Here is a 13,821-nt window from a genome sequence, read left to right on the forward strand (position 1 = left end):
ATGCGATGCACGTGCGTCGTGCACTTTGTTTTGCATTATTTGCGCGTTCATTGAACGTGTACTAGTAAAACGAGATTTCTCTACGATGAAAAGCGAGAAAAGATTTAGAATACTAATAACATTAATAAAATTATCAAATAAAATAAAATTGGTAGTTTTTTCCGAACAGTACTTTTTTTTAATTATTTAATTATATGAACTCGTTCTAGAATCTATATATACTTTTCACAATATCGACTTCATTTTTTATTAAAGTTTATTTTCAGTCAATAAGTGAATTATTAAGTTTAAATGTTCAAATAAATTTGTTTTTAAAAGCTAATTCTATTTTTTAAATGTTCCCGATTGTAAACTGTTTTTTCTAAAAAAGAAATCATATCATCTTGTAATTTTATTAAATCTCGCATAAAATCTTTCCTAAAAAAATCTCATTAGAAATTATTTAATTGTTTCGATATAAACAAAATTTCTATGTAAGCCTCGACACAAATGTTTTGTTACATAAATTAAATATTTATAACGTTATAAATTCAATCTGCAATCAATTGAGATGTACTTACGAAAGAAAGAGAATTAAAATAAATGCAATGTTTACTTAACTTTGGTAAGTACATCCTATAATGGGTTGCAACTTTTATGTTTGTCACGTTATGATTCAGTCGACATTAGCTAAAAGTAACATAATAAATCAACGTTATAATTTCACACGCAACAATATAAATGTAACATATAAATATATTATATAAAATACATATTCTTCCAAATCAAATTTCTACAACGGTTTTCAGTTGACAAATATCTTTAGATTCAAATGTTCTTTTGCATTAATATTTACCTTCAACGTTTAAAAACATTAATGGAAATTTACCTAATAAAGATTGCGTGGAAATCGTCAGAGATTTCTATCTTTAATATTAAACATAGAATGAAAAGACTCGCAGGGGTTTCAAGATTAAAGTACTTACAATATCTTTACTAAACCTTTTCTATTTCTGGAATAAAATTGAGTAAAAATATATTAAAAGGATCGGGAGAACAGGTGGCCAAGAGCAATGACGTGAGCCTTGTATATAGATATAGAGGATTTAATTGCCGAAAGAAACAATTTTCGCGTAGCTATAGGAACAACTTGAACGGTGCTTGGAAAAAGATTAACGCTGCCTGTCTTCCGTTTATTACGAACGTATGTTCTTCCTCACGGCGGCTTTCGGTACGCTTTCGCGGAGTGCAAAATGCGAGCACGGAGACGCAATTCAACGTATTAACGGTTCTGGAGGTGGGGTAGGAAAGGAGAGGAAATAGGGGAGAGGCAGAGGGTACAATTATTATCGCGGCTATGCGATCTTTTTTGTCTCGCGTAATGCTTTCTTTTTCACGGTGCGTGTGTTATTCAACTGTAAAAGAATATCGATTCTGTACAAGTCAATGAGTTAGAGATAATTAACTATTGAGTCTTCTTGAGGTATCGTTGTTTCTATTGGTCTATACGAACGGGGGCTGTGATTGTCCAAAATCCGAGAATCCTGGTTTAAGCTGGTTCGTATATCGCAGCTCAACCGGTGAATGCTAACCACGTTTACAATGCAAAGTTCTTATCGCGGCAGTTATTATATCGTGGCGTTGAATTTTGAACAGTCACAGCGGATGTCAACGTGTGTGTGTGTATGTATGTGCCTTCCTGTAACAAAATATAAATCTCCATTACGCATCACCCGCTTTCACCATACGGCCTCCGAATAATAATGCGCTAGCTAGTACCCTAAAAGTCCAGATGCACGCACCTCCGGCTTTGTAACTTGCACCGAAGGTGCGGTGTAAGAATTCAAGTGTTTCGCCTCATTTTACATATCGTCCCGTCTCTGCAATCGTCGATGCAGACGCGCGCGTGGTCGATCACGCTCGACCGGTTTTGCTCGATGGTTAAGCCTAGGGTCTCACGATGAATAGTCACAAAAATACTTTATTGAATATTTTGCAAAATCCGCCCACGAACGTGGTCCGCTCGCTCGTGTTTGTTTACGCGTATATGCGTGTGCGTAGTATGTATATGCCTATTATGGCAGTCAAGACTCGCAAACAATGTACATTGTATCAAGTATCCGGTGCGCGTTCGGCGCGCAACTTGTAGAGTTTTCTATTTGTATTCGATACCGCTCGTAATAGGCGTATGAAAGCCAGTTTCATAATTACTGCAAAAGATCGAAAAGTATCTTTCGCTCCCTCCTTTTTCTTTGTTTTATCACCGTCCTCCCTCGACACGTTTTATAAAATCTCAATTACAATAAAGTCTTAACGGCAGACGTAACAGTGCCATATAATTACAAAAGAATTGTATTTAAAACTGAAAGTGTAATAAGTACAAATTATTCCTCTTATCGGTGGTAGAAATGTCAAAGATCACATCGCTGGCTTCAATACCGAACGAACGCAGCATCGCGTACGTCCAACACTGTTAGCGTAATCGATACTTGTCGATTTTTCATAGCCCTACAGTTCTCCGCTACATGACGTAAACATTCTTGTCTACATATGTGCTCAATATATATTATGTATAATTCTGCGACACAACATACATCCCTACTTTGACAAGTCTACAACACTAGATCGGCATTCGGTACGTATTCTTGTTATTTCGTCGTGGCGTTCGTTTCGTCATTGCAGTATTATTGCGAGAAAACGACCTCACCCGACAAAATGCGTTTAATTTTTCACTCCGTTTCCATCACGATCACATGCAAAAGGACCTAAATATAATTATAAAGATTCTATATTACATCAGTAACATATTACACAAGCGACTTCATTATCGCCTCCCACGTTAAATACATACGCAGGGTACTTACACGCGTTTATCTCTCTCTCTTTCTCTCACATTCCATTCGTTCCATCCTACTTACGATTATAGGCTCTATACAATTTTATACAGCTAAGTGCTGTAATCTTTATATATATTTATATATCCCCACATTTTATGTACTATACCCCGAGTATAATTTAGTTTTTTGGAATTATAGAAATGTGAAATTTAATTCGGTTTCCGTCGAATGTAGCGACCATAGTACATTGACCAAGTCTTGTCAATTTTTTTGTTAAATTTTTTAATTTGCATTTTATAGTTTCTTAAATTCACATTTATTATTAGTCACATTTGCAGTAAAAAAAATTAATTTTCTTTTTTCAATTCCTCCGTCATAAGTCACACTTAATGTCACGTGAAACTTCAATCGATGTTGTATCGAAGTGTATCGCCAAGTCAATACATGGCTCAATACATCACTTCGTAGACGGTGGCTTTCTTGTCACCGGATCCGGTCACGATGTACTTGTCGTCCGTAGAAATATCGCAGCTGAGTACCGAAGACGATTCTTTCGACTAGAACAAAAAAGAAAGGTTTACAACATTATATTCGGAGAAATGTGTAAATAATAAACGAATCGAAACGCGCAAAGTTGGTATGAAAAAAAAAATCAGCAATTTCATATGCGATAATGACTAACCTGGAAAATCGAGGCACCATATGGCGTGCGCCATGCATTAAGTAAATTATCCTTGCCGGTGGAAACGAACCACTTGCCACACGAAGCGAAGCGTAACGATAGCACGCAAGACTCGTGCAGATGCAATTGATATTTGTCAGGTTTCGTTGCATGAAGTACTTCGACATTCGAATTCTCCATACCAACTGCTAACCACTCTCCAGTCGGACAGTATCCCAAAGAGAATATCTGTGACGTGAAATCGTGCTGCTGCAGTTGTCTACCCTCTCTAAGGTCCCAGGAGCGAACAGTGTTATCGAGACCACCTGTCCATAGTTTGGAGCCGTCTGCAGAGATGTCGATACAAGAGGCGCCATCCGTGTGACCTTGGAATTGTCTAACCAACGTTTGATTTTGTAAATCCCAGACGGCAATGTTGCCATCGCTGCAGCAGCTGAAGCAGACCTTCGAATCCGGAGAAATGGCTAAGGCGTAACACGCCGGTGCTGAAGAGGTCAGTTCAGCTTTGATTCTTGGTGTCGGACTAGCCAAGTCCCAGATGCTGAGATTACTTGCCTCGCCTCCCACAATGAGAGTTCTGCCGTCGGGTAACAGTTTCACCGATCTAATAACAACAATCAAGCGTCGCGTTACATTAATCCCGTTAAATACCGCCACTTATGCACGCTTTTAAATAATTACTATGGTCGCTCATGTTCTATGGTACGCGAGGAGGGAATTGGAAAGGGTGGTAAATGCATACGGAAAATGCATGTGATAAATCGATGCCGCGCTTCAGCGTGATATACAGCCGGCGGACACGACTAAATGTCATCCAGAATTCAGAGTCAGAAATTAATTACACCGCATGTAGTGTTCGAGAGTTAATGTGTCACGAATTGCGAATGAAGACACGTGTTACCATCGCTGACCTGATATAGTTGTCCCGTTGCAAACAATCGAGCTGGGAGACGGGTTTCGCACTAGCACTACCTCCCTGGCTGATGTCCCACACCTTAACGCAACCTTTGCCGCCGGTATAGACGTATTTCGTCGGATTCGAGATCGTCACGGCACAGACTACTTCACCGTGTGTGAGCGTATTTATTTGGCGCGCATGTCGTGGAATACCTGGGCCAATGAGCGCATCCTGTGGGAACGGTACCGGCTGCATCTGGCCTTCGCTGGATACGTGAAAACTGTATGCACTGCTACGAGAAAAACGTCATCTCATAAAAGTATACAGTGATATAGCGATAAACGTAACTGCTGATAAACTGACGCCCGGAAGAGCAGACGACAGCAAATTAGAGAAGGAAAGAACACTCACGGTTTACCACCAGGAGGAATGATCGGTCCGAGTGGTGCTCTCATGCTGCCATGAGGATCGTAAAGCTGCTGAAGGGGAGGTCTCGTGGGGTAACCACCGTTGAGTGCTGCCGGAGGATAGCCCAGCATGTCCACGTGAGGTCCCGCGGGCGGATGATGTGGTGGCGGATAGTGCGGCGGATAAGGACCGACCACCGAAGCCGAGACCAACGGTTTACTAGAGCTTGATGGTTTCAGGCCACCGGAACCGGAACTGCTACCTACGATATCATCAGTTAAACTTAGAGTCTTTATATGAAATGATTACTAAAATCTTATAAAAAAAAAAGTCCTTATAGTATATAAGAATTCCTGAATTATCCAGATATTTTTGTTCAAAGATTATAGAATAAAATGTTTAATACATCTTTGATATGAATAGAACTACAAGCAACGCAAACAAATCATATATCGAAAATTAGTAAAAGATAGAGAGATTCCGAGAACACGAGATTATATCTATCGTTACCTACAATTAAAGCCGGGAAACATTGTAGGACAATATAGAGAAGAGTTACTACAATATAATATCAGTGAGCTATTGTATTCTGCTGACTGAGTATTATCTTCCATTGTCACCTTGACTTTTTTTTTTTGTAAAAACTCGCGAGCACACAAGATTGTACGTAATTATACGTAAATACCTGTGTATGCTATATTTAATGATAACCGATTGTTAACAGTTTGCAATATCATGGAAAAATTATTAAAGAATCAATGTTTTCAGAAAGAGGCAGAGTTTAAATTTAAAAATAAAATTACAAAAATTTCTGAATACTGATCGAATTCCATAAAAATTCATGATTTTCAAAGGTAAACAAGAAATCCCGAAAATGCCTAGTAAATACCTTGTTATAGTAAGAATTTAGAATCAATGTTGTCATCTTCTATCAACCTACTGATCTCGATAAAATATGACGAACCAATAATGTGTATCAAATTTAGATATACACGCATACATACATGATATATGTCACGTTTTGTCGAGCTCTGACAAACTATAGGACCGGTATTCATAGTTCATTTTTATTTTGAGATTGTCTTCAATAATGTATTAAGATGCTAATACAGTTCTGAGATTAGTGTATGACATTTTAAAACCGCGCGCGTACTTAAAACTTTAAATATAGTCTTAATATAAATTTATACTTTTACAGAAATCTGATATTCGCCAATTTAATACTGAAATATAGTAATGAATTAATTATTTGAAGTACTAAAAGTACTGAACAACAGTGCTTTTAATATACGTACTTCAAATAATTAATTAATTACTATTTCTCAGTATTAAATTGGCCAGTATTGTATTTCTGTAAGAGTAAGAAGCGACTATAAATATCAGTTCAGGTTTAATAAATTGCGTTGTTTTCCCAAAATTTTTTGCGCTTAAAACGAGATAAACATATATCCGGGCGTTGAAAAGAAAGAAAGCAAAGATTCCAAGTGCAAAAAGTGCAAGTAAGACGCAAATAGACCTATTGACCAGGTTCTTAACATAAAAAGGATTCTAGTCAAACTCGCTTGTTTCCGTTGTTTCTTTCCATCTGTTTTTTAGTTTGGCTCTTGACATATCGTGAATAACACCGTACCTGCCGACGTTGGTGTGACCGGTTTCGAGATCGGTGTCGTTGGTTTCTCACGTTCTTCCATCTTCTTGGCTGAGGGCGTGCTCGCGTTACTGCTAGTGCCACTTCTAGGTGATGGTGGTGGTACTTCCTTCTTGACCTGGCCACTCATAGGCACTGACGACGGGCCCAACTTGTCGAGACCGTTCTCTCGCGGTGACGCCGTGCCATTCGCCGCCGGACTGGTCGGACCCTCGCTCGCGTCGTCGACCACCAGGTCTTGGTCGCTCTTTTCACCATCGCTTTGCTGTCGGGGAGAACACGCACGGCTTTATTAAGGCGGATAGCAGATCAGGGAGCATGGAGCACTAATCTTGGATACCTACATGGCCAATGTCCTTGTCCTGTTCTTTCTTCAGTTTCTTACCCAGCAGATGTTCGTGCTGCGGATCGGGTGTGCTACGCGGTCTATACTTCTCCCGTTCCGCTGGAGATATCGAGTTTCTCTGTAACAAAGATAATCGACATTCAACGACGGAATGCTCAACGGAGCCGTTCAACGAGAATGTTACGATTTTTATAGAATCCCTTATCAACGCGAAAGATACGATCCGCTCTCGTCTAGCGCGGTTAATCCGATTACGGAGATTTACAAGATTTATTCGTTCAAGATTTTTTACGGACTACGCACCGGATTTTACCTCCTCTCGATAGATTTTCACGGAAAAGTATCGGGAACGAAGGACTTCTTGCGACCGTGGGGATGGTCGACGGATGGAGGGTAGAACGACTAAATTCCTTCCTTCCTCCTTCGCGATTAAATAAAACGACCTTCCCGTCGGACGGGTGGAAGAGGTATCGACGGAATTACTTATCCCTCTTCACCCGTACGACCTCCATTTCGCTTCGAGGCGAACGAAGAATAATAGGGCGGATCGTAGAGTCCTGCTTTTTTTTTTTTCTATCGTATTATGCACGAGTGCCGAGAAAAATATCGGCATGCAATTCCGAATGCAAAAGTACTCGAATATCTTGGGGATTTTATCGACTTCTTTTTATCGCACCTCTTTACTAATCGCTTGTATGAATTAAGACAAACTCTTTTCCCGAGAATCTAATCAGCGAAAAAATGAGAAGACTTTACTTTTATAAGTTTTAATATAAGAAATGTAAACGTGAGATAAGAATTGTATGTGTGTGGCCAGCGATAAACAACGCAAAGATTGCTTATCGCTATTCCGACCTTGTCTTCTTCGTGTTTCGACACGAACGGATAAAATCAAGAGGAAGATCATCAACGCTCTGACAATCTTCATAAAACGTGAAACACGTTTTCTTTTTTTTCGCAAAATTCAAGCTCGCTGAAGTTTCGCTCGCAGTATCACCGAGTCGAGGGTATCATCGAGCGGAAGCTTTACGAGCGGCAGTTTCGTCGTCGATACGTCGGACAGAGCATCGCAACACCGTCCACATGCCTTGATATATATATATATATATATATATAAGCGTGAAAGCCCTTTTCCTGTCCCCGATAACTGCGCTCCCCATCTTTGCAAACCCGTAAACCACCCCTGTCGCATCCCCTCGCAGCCACTGCTGCTAGTGTCGAAGTAAATCTCCTCTTCTCTCAATTACCCTTCGTCCCTCATCCACCCCACTACCAACGATGCCGGTTCTCTCGCTCTCTCGGTCCATTACTTCGACGCCTCGGTATCATCTCCCGCCTGTCGACCAAAACACTCCGGCGGGTGTTAAAAGAAACAAAAAGAAAAATGGAATCCTGTAATATATACGAATGCGCGAGTATCTCCGAACAATTAACGTGCAAAATTACATGCCGCGCGGAGTTAAGTGGTATCGCGCCCGGTGTCTTGTCAGACATTGTCGAGAAATCGCTCAGGAGAGGAACGCCAGTCGGGGCGAGAACGGGTATGAAAGTCTGCGACGCGGAAAAATCGAGCAGAAGCGTGTTCTCCCGTTTACAACGACGATATAGCAACGAGAAGAAAAGCGAAGACAAAAGATCTTGCTGGGAGAGGGTGAGCAGACGGAAAGTCTCGCAAACACGCGCTCCGCTCACGTCATGAAAGATTCCCAGTAAGAAAAGGATCTCTCGGGAGCCGTATTACGTGCCTCTCTTTCAAGTTTTCTTCGCGAAAGAATCCCGGTAGAGAGAAAAAGGGATCTTTTTCTTCCGAAAAGACGTCCTCTCGTTATCCGGAAACGGTCGGTCACTGCTTATCCGACTAGAGTCCACTGAAGCGGATGAGATGACTGTCGTGTCGTTGAAAAAGGAAAATCTGGCGAGAAAACAACGCTTGACACGCGTTCGCGAGAAAATAAGCCATAATGACTTAAAAATTTTATGATTTAGACAAACGTTATCACTGCGGTAAAAGCAACATTTGCGGAGCACATTCTCGACAACTTTGATCATTATCACGTCGCGTGTCTAAAATTATCACAAATATATACGATAATTTTTCATTTAAAAATGAAAATAGTTATAGTATTACAAAATATATAATAATAATTTGGTATATAATTTACAAACAGCGAATATTAAAAATCATAAAAAAATATGAACGATAAGATAAATATCGAACAATTACAGCTGTTACAATGCCTAATCAGGGAACTTTATTTAAATAATTAACATGTAATAGATTGTTGTAAATGAGGACAAATTGCAATAAAATCACGAGAAACGGGATAGAATACGTTGAGAAGCAATAGAATTTGCAATTACAAAATGATTACAAAATGTATTTACATAATTTAATAATTATACGAATGATATTATTAAGATAGAAAAAATAAATTCCTAAAAGACGAAGAATAAAAAGTGCTGTAAAACGATTTCTTTCGAGGAAATCGCGACTGGATTTAGTTTCCTGGAAAATCATGCGGAAACACACACCATCTCTTGTCCGCAGTCGATACCGCTAGTAAGTATGTACCCGGAAGTCTCGTCTTTCAGGGGTAAGCGCATCCTTTCTCCCCCACCCTGTCACGAGACGCCGATAGCTCGCAATGTCGTTTCGCGAAAGCTTTCCATTTCTGTTCTCTCTTACTTCCTCGTTGCCTGTTCGTGTTGCGTTGGTATATGTACAGAGAGCATACATATACATACGCGTGTGTGTATATAGATACCTCCGCGAAGAAACGATATACACGCGGCCCGCCTTCCATTCACGTAAGTTTACTTACACCTATCCCGTCGGCTATCCATACCACCCTCTCCCACAAAGAGGATTCGTGCCACGATCAATATGGGGGTTGGTACCTCAGGGGAAGACGAAGAGATAGCGGAGGAGGCGGCGGAATGTAGGAGGAGCTGCGGGTATACCGTAGATATATAGACTTTGTAGTGTTAGGGACGACTTGGTCCGCAAGCAAGCAAGCAGGCAGACAGGCAAGCAACTTGGCAAGCAGCAGCAGCAGGCACCGAAGTAGTATAGTCAGGGGTGGCTCTTTCAAGGGTGAGAGACGAAAGAGCGGTAGAAGGGAGACGGACGGGGGACGGCTTTGGCCGTGTGCATGGTATTGGAGTTGGCGGTCGCAGCCATGAGGGTGGTAAGTGAGTGAGCGACTCCTTCGCCACGGCGCCTCGTCTCGACTCAACCACCCTAACCTTACGGATATATCCCAAGCCACCGACCGACCACCCACCCGTCTCTTCTCCTCTTCCCTTTTCTACGTCGTCTCTTCTCACCCCTTACTGCCGCTGCCACTCGTGCACTCTCACCCTACGTCGGCCACCCCCGCGTTCCCCATCCGCCTGCCTGCTTGTGGTGCCTGTTTCCCTATTCCTCACTCCACCGTCGTCGTCGTCGTCGTCGTCGTCGTGACTAGGACCCTGAGAGAGAAGGTTACGAGCCGGAGTCGCGTCTCCCAAGACCCCGCAAACCCCAGCTGGTACAAGATTGCACCCAGTGGCTCTCAGTGTCGTCGTCGCCACCGCTGCCGCACCGCACCGGTCTCGAAGGAACGCGACGGAACGAGAGACGTCGGGAAATTGGGATTCCGTGTGGATCGGTACGATTCGATACCGTCGACTGCGGAGGATGCTCGTGGTCGACGGACATTGCGGGGCTTTGCGCCGCGACGCAGAGACGTTCGACTAATGCGTCTCGTGTCGAGACGCAAAACTCCGACCGTCGAAGCACGACAGAAATGTAAAGACAATGCTCTCTGTATTTCAACTTTGAGACTGACGTCGCACGAACGACCGTACAAGCTGTTTCCAAGCAGACTTATCGGTTTCATGGTATTTACCTTTCCACTCGAAACATCCATTGTGACGACACTACATAGATCTCGAACGAGTGTGATTCTCCAGCACGATCACGGTCTTCAAACTCGATTTCCGAATAGATAAACATCCGTGGCATTAAACTATCTTGACACTTGTTCCGCGATTTCGAACTCGTTTGAGACTAATGGCTCCTGAATATTCGATGCCCGATCGTGATTCTCGTTTCTACTCACCGGACGATTAATTTAATTAGCCGAAATCGCTCCCGCGTGCTACCGAGAGAGATTCATGGTAGAATCGTAAGCGTAATTTTGGGTGGACATCCGTTGGCTGGCTGGGTTATATATACGGCGCGTCGCAGCTTACTCGCGAATGCATGGAATTTTTTATGATCGCGCTGGACGCGGGACGGCAGCGGTAATCGGTTCGCGAAATCCGGCGCGTACGTGTCACTGGGTCAACCGGTGCATTCGTCATACCCGGCAATTAGTGTGCACGCGAATTTTTATCACCGACGCGGCAACGCGGATACACCCCACCGTGTTCCGGTCCAGCCGATCTTTTTTACGTATGGCTTTATCGAAATCGATACCTGCATCTCTCTCGATGAAAACAAACCGCCGATATTGCGCTTCCACATACGCGCAGGCAAATCGGATATCTTTCCAGATACAGGGGGATTTTGTTTAAATTATACTTGCGCAAATTTTAATCATAAAAGCGCCACACTCGGCGGCGTATCTCCTTTTATTTATTCATACAAACGCACCGCGCCGGTTTACCACACTTCCACCGCTGATTTGTCCTCGTCGAATTTTTCGGCGGAGGAGCACGCTATCTCGCAATCGGACTTGCTCAAATTGGACGACGTATAAATAAAGCTCACACGCAGCGCCGCGAATCAGACAGACATTCACAACGCTATGATTTATGGCGCAACCGTAAATAGCAAAATTCTCTTTCTCTCAGCGCGTTACTCGCCGTGTTCTCTCGCGATGCGCTTTTTTCCCCTCTCTCTTCCCCAGACCCGTGGTGGAATTTGCATTTTTAAATTAACTCGCGTCTGTTTGCAGCTATCTCGGCTCGGCGGCGCCGCGCTGCTGGTTGCTGCTGCTGCTGCTGGGCTCTGCAATTTTATGCAGCAACGCGCGTGTGGACCGCGTCCCATCTCACCCCCGCGTATACACCACCATCTCGTCGCCGCCGTTCTTTCTTCCGCATGTACATAGGCGCACCCGCCGTGTGATCGATAGTGCAACAGTTATCGTTATCGCGCCGACGAACTCGCGGCGCGGATGGTTTTTCGTTCTAACCCAGCTTACGCGACAAAAACTGCCGAGGTAAATTTCTCGTTTTTCTTTCTTTCTTTCTTTTTTTTTTTTTTTTTTAACAAAACGTAACTTCAGAAAACCAGCGGAGTTTTGAAAAACGTCACACGTGCTCGACGTACGTGCTTGACGGTCAACCCCTCGCGAAACTTAACCCTGAGTACACACGATGATTTTCCGATGCTTTACTGTACACAACAGATCTTTCATGTTCCAGGTTAATTTTCATTATTTTAACAAATTTATAAAAATTATTAAGTGATTCTTAATAATATGTGTACTTTAGTATTTCAAGAAAGCATTTATAAAATTGTGTATTTAAAATCAAATAGTTTATAAATGTTACGATTAGTTATATACCCGATAGTTTTGCGAAAAAAAGAAATTTGTAGGACACGACTGACCCAAATCGTGTGTACTGAGGGTTAAGTTCGGTTTAAGAATCAAGCGTCGCGCTTCGTACAGCTCGTGCTTTTAATTACGTTTTTAATTACGGACGTACGGTTCTGACAAGAAACGCCAACACCACGTTGCCCACGTGAATACCTACTCGACCAGTTATCCCAACCTGACGTCGGTCTTATATTGCACGTGCGATTTTTCAAAGGTAAAAATACCCATACGTCCATTCACACGGAGGCGTTGTCGGCTAAGTCACCGAGTTTCGCATCAGCGATAGCTGAAACGTGAGTGGTCTTTTACGAGGAAGTAGCTTCCTCGGAGAATATATATCGCCGAGGCTGAAGAGCGAGGAAAGACGACACGAAGGGTGATGCGAGGGTAAGAGACAGAGAGAAATAGAGAGGCTATTGGGCGGGCGAGAGCAGATCGAAGAAATAAGGGGCAAACAGAATAGCTTGCCATAAAGTGCCTGCGCGTTATCCACGGGGGAGGAGAGAACGAGGAAACATTTTTATCGCTCCGTCAGAGAGAAGTATAGAAGGAAGCAAAACAGACGGAGTAGGACGAAGCGCTGCAAGAAGTGTGCGGCGAGAGGTGGAGTTACGGGTAATTGAAAAGCCCGTGGTGCATCCCGATCGTCGCTTTATTTCGCTCGTGCACGCTCGACAGTATACCAGAGCTTCTCTCCTATTATCTCGCCCTTCTACCCACTCCCATCCAGCCGTCGTCGTCGTCGTCTCCTCTCTCACGCTCTCACCTTCCGCACATCCGAATAAGAAAGACGAGAAAAAGCCGCGAGGAGGAAAACGGAGGGAGGCGCGACGAACAGATGCCCGCCGAGAGGTAAGCCAAGGTGAGAGGAGACGAGAGAGAGGAAAAAAAGATCGTACGCAACAATGCCCGCGGAGGTGCATTCTCGCGCGATTACCGACGCGCGGCGCGGAGGGACTCCTTAACGAATGGCTTCGTAAACCATGGGCGCTTTAAGGTCATTACACATCGCAAAAAAAGAGAGTTAATGGCCGTCGTCGAGCCACGCTGCGCCGGCAGGAGGCGAAACGGAAGAGTGGAAGGACCGGTTGGCCGCCCGTCGTCGATCGACCGTCTGATTTATAGCGGCAGTATCTTCCAGCGGAAAGACGAGAACGCGCGCAACCTCATTGGCTTCCTACGTTAGCGGGTTAAACGCGTTCTTCTGCGGCGCACCGTACCCTTGAACGCTCGCCAAAAAGCAGCCACGTGTATGCCGTTAGATCGGGGAAAGTTCGACCAGAATGCGGAATATACTCGATCGGAATGGTAGACACGCGGAGCGATATTAGATTTTCCCTTCGAAATACAGAGCCGAATTATACGCTGCGTGGTATTTCCTCTCTCGTTCTATTTATTTGCTTGAATTTCTAACAAGAAACGTACGGTGCAC

General features: G+C 43.2%; 1 protein-coding gene across 4 annotated transcripts in view; it reads right to left on the reverse strand.

The window, feature by feature from the left end:
* Positions 1 to 1,069: 1,069 nt before the first annotated feature.
* The window catches only part of LOC108773689 (protein groucho-1), an 85,443-nt gene continuing 72,691 nt past the window's right edge, over positions 1,070 to 13,821 (reverse strand). For 3 of the 4 annotated variants that reach the window (XM_018539585.1, XM_018539584.1, XM_018539583.1), the window contains 6 exons: positions 6,797 to 6,916; positions 6,435 to 6,717; positions 4,808 to 5,066; positions 4,410 to 4,685; positions 3,499 to 4,102; positions 1,070 to 3,373 (listed from right to left, as the gene is read on the reverse strand). In XM_018539585.1, the coding sequence (XP_018395087.1) occupies positions 3,266 to 3,373; positions 3,499 to 4,102; positions 4,410 to 4,685; positions 4,808 to 5,066; positions 6,435 to 6,717; positions 6,797 to 6,916 (1,650 nt within the window). In that variant the 3' untranslated portion in view covers positions 1,070 to 3,265. The remainder of the gene's footprint in view (positions 3,374 to 3,498; positions 4,103 to 4,409; positions 4,686 to 4,807; positions 5,067 to 6,434; positions 6,718 to 6,796; positions 6,917 to 13,821) is intronic. The other variant, XM_018539586.1, reaches the window with a different exon arrangement.

Source organism: Cyphomyrmex costatus, unplaced genomic scaffold (assembly GCF_001594065.2).
Source record: "Cyphomyrmex costatus isolate MS0001 unplaced genomic scaffold, Ccosl1.0 scaffold216, whole genome shotgun sequence".
Taxonomy (NCBI): Eukaryota; Metazoa; Arthropoda; class Insecta; order Hymenoptera; family Formicidae; genus Cyphomyrmex; species Cyphomyrmex costatus.